At 40.1% G+C, this 3,242-nt stretch overlaps 1 protein-coding gene across 1 annotated transcript; it reads left to right on the forward strand.

Moving 5' to 3' along the window:
- The first annotated feature begins 1,837 nt into the window (after window positions 1-1,837).
- On the forward strand, window positions 1,838-2,314 carry LOC138371076 (adhesive plaque matrix protein-like). The gene has a single exon (XM_069335734.1). It carries the CDS (start codon window positions 1,838-1,840, stop codon window positions 2,312-2,314), a length of 477 nt encoding a protein of 158 aa, XP_069191835.1.
- The last annotated feature ends 928 nt before the right edge of the window (window positions 2,315-3,242 follow it).

The raw sequence follows: 3,242 nt of genomic DNA on the forward strand, positions 1-3,242 counted from the left end.
CTATTTCGTGAATAAAGGCCTTTGAATTGGTCATGAAATCTTGGTTTGCTTTCACTTTGAAATCTACCAATTTTGGGTTCGACCTAGAGGCTCATTATATAATAAATATCTATATTGGTGTAAACTAAACAACGGTGGGCGCTTTGAAACACTTTGAAGATTTCGTTCCCAAGTTGGGATCTTAGGCATCTTGCTTCTTAAGTCTCCCAGGAGGAGACTTTAAGTGTGACACTCGCTAGGTGTTTAGGAAGATTGGGAAGAGAAGCGGGACGTTAAGCGAGAGGGCTTGCTAGGTGCCCAAGGAGCCGGGAGAAGGAATGAGAGACTTTGAACGACATGGTTCGCTAGATGCTCAAAGATATTGGGAAGATAAGCGAGACTTTTAACATAAAAGGTAAAATTAGCGAGACCTAGAGCGAGATGGGGACTGATTGGTGCTTATGGAGACGGAGAAGATAAGCGAGATGGTTCGTTAGATGCTCAAAGATAAACAAAAAACGATGCACCAACCTTGTAAAATACAATGTAAAATACAATGTAAAATACAATGTTCTTACCAAAGAATAACACCAGGAATCAAATTTATCAAACGATTTTTTTTGTTTTTGTTGTTTTATGTCGAGAAAAATGATCATAATTTATTTATCCTTTAGAAAAATCAATTATCATAATCAATTTATCATGTAGAAAAATTATTTACCCTTTAGTGCTAAGCTTGACTGCATAAACAATATTAAACTATTATAAATATTTAATTATTATTTTACAATTGTATATCAAAATTTTCTGCGTATGTCAGAAGTTCGAAATATTTTTCACCCAACTCTTAAACATTCTAATCTCTTATAATAATAACAAATGAGAATAAAAAAATAATAAAAAATATATATATTAAAAAATAACACAATACTATTTCAACTTCGTCATTTAAACGAGATGAAAACAACCGACCCAGAATCAGCATCTTTAGCTGTGTGTCTCTTCTCCATTCAGCAAAGCCTGTATTGTCCTGGGAGAAGAAGAACACCGCTGTTGTATTACGCGACCCACCGGTTTATAATCAGTTAAAGTGACTATTAAAGCCTTACGGAGGAACCTAATATTATTCCCAGGATACTCTAAAGCGGGGCTGACCCAGCTCGGAATTTCATTACCCCTTGTGAGACTTTTAAAGTGGAGGATTTATTTTCTGGTACAAAGGGAAGAACGAGATGAAACGCAAACTCTTCTTTTCTTGCCAAAGAAAAGGAGTGCTGTGAAAAATCTGTGTAAACAATTCTGCACTTAATATTGTTTTAACTTTAAGTGGAATTTAACTTATGGTTCAAACATAGTTTCTAGTAATAGAATATTTTTGCTTTATTATTATTATTTTCTACCACAGGCGTGGCCACATATTTACGATGCTAACCAGCATATATACATTTTCTTCTGTCCTCCATGGACAAGGTTAGATCTGATAAACTAATAGAATATGACAGAGGACATGAATCAAATACAACCACTTTTAAAAATAGTAAAAGAGGGTGACGTTATAGGCATAAACGCCTTGAAAACAATTAGTGTTACTATGATAATGACTCTAGCTAGAGGTAGCCTCCTTCGCAGCCTCCAGGCATCCATTATCAAATACAAAAGATGACGCTGAAGGTTAGAAATGATTTCATTTTCGAGTTAACCAAGACATAGGAATTATCTCTTGAGTAATCAAAGATGGTTGAATATCATACTCGTAGAAAGCAGTTTAAGAACATGACAGAGAAAATTGCATATATTTTTTTCATTCCCATGTGTGCAATTTTAAGCTACGTGTTTATTCAGATAGACGTCAATAAACATGATGAATTACTTGGAATTATTTATTTTCGAGCAGAAAAATAGATGTTATAATCGTCAGATTGAGGAGAAAGGAAATTTCCAAACGCAGACTTTTAAACACCACCCACCTACAGCAGACTATCTTACTACCCACCCACAGCAGACTTCTACACTACCCACTTACAGCAGACTGCCACACTACCCACCTACAGCAGACTTCCACACCAACCACCTACAGCAGACAGTCTCACCACCCCCTACAGCAGAATTCCACACCACCCACCTACAGCAGACAGTCTCACCACCCCCTACAGCAGAATTCCACACCACCCACCTACAGCAGACTGCTACACCACCCACCTACAGCAGACTTCCACACCACCCACCTACAGGAGACTTCCACACCACCCACCCACAGCAGACTGCCTCACCACCCACCTACAGCAGACTGTCTCACCACGCACCTACAGCAGACTGTCTCACCACCTACCCATAGAATCATAAATTAAAATCACAATTGGCTACACACTACCAACAGAATGTATCACTCCATCTATACTCTATTCGACTCTCCAAACTCTATTGAAACTCTATTCTCAGCTCCACACTAACCCCCACCACTAACCCCCTACCACTAACCCCCACCACTAACCCCCTATCACTAACCCCCCACCACTAAGTCTCACCCCTCACCACGGTGAGGGGTGAGACCTCCGATTGGCGTGAAGTCACTAGTGGAGTCCCACAGGGCTCTGTACTCGGTCCTATCTTGTTTCTGATATATGTAAATGATCTCCCGGAGGGTATCGATTCATTTCTCTCAATGTTTGCGGACGATGCTAAAATTATGAGAAGGATTAAAACAGAAGAGGACTGTTTGAGGCTTCAAGAAGACCTAGACAAGCTGAAGGAATGGTCGAACAAATGGTTGTTAGAGTTTAACCCAACCAAATGTAATGTAATGAAGATAGGTGTAGGGAGCAGGAGGCCAGATACAAGGTATCATCTGGGAGAGGAAATTCTTCAGGAGTCAGAGAAGGAAAAAGACTTGGGGGTTGATATCACGCCAGACCTGTCTCCTGCAGCACATATCAAGCGGATAACATCAGCGGCATATGCCAGGCTGGCCAACATACGAACGGCATTCAGAAACTTGTGTAAAGAATCATTCAGAACTTTGTATACCACATATGTCAGGCCAATCCTGGAGTATGCAGCCCCAGCATGGAGTCCATATCTAGTCAAGGATAAGACTAAACTGGAAAAGGTTCAAAGGTTTGCCACCAGACTAGTACCCGAGCTGAGAGGTATGAGCTACGAGGAGAGACTACGGGAATTAAACCTCACTTCGCTGGAAGACAGAAGAGTTAGGGGGGACATGATCACCACATTCAAGATTCTGAAGGGGATTGATAGGGTAGATA

The sequence above is a fragment of the Procambarus clarkii genome, chromosome 34, assembly GCF_040958095.1.
Source record: "Procambarus clarkii isolate CNS0578487 chromosome 34, FALCON_Pclarkii_2.0, whole genome shotgun sequence".
Classification (NCBI taxonomy): domain Eukaryota; kingdom Metazoa; phylum Arthropoda; class Malacostraca; order Decapoda; family Cambaridae; genus Procambarus; species Procambarus clarkii.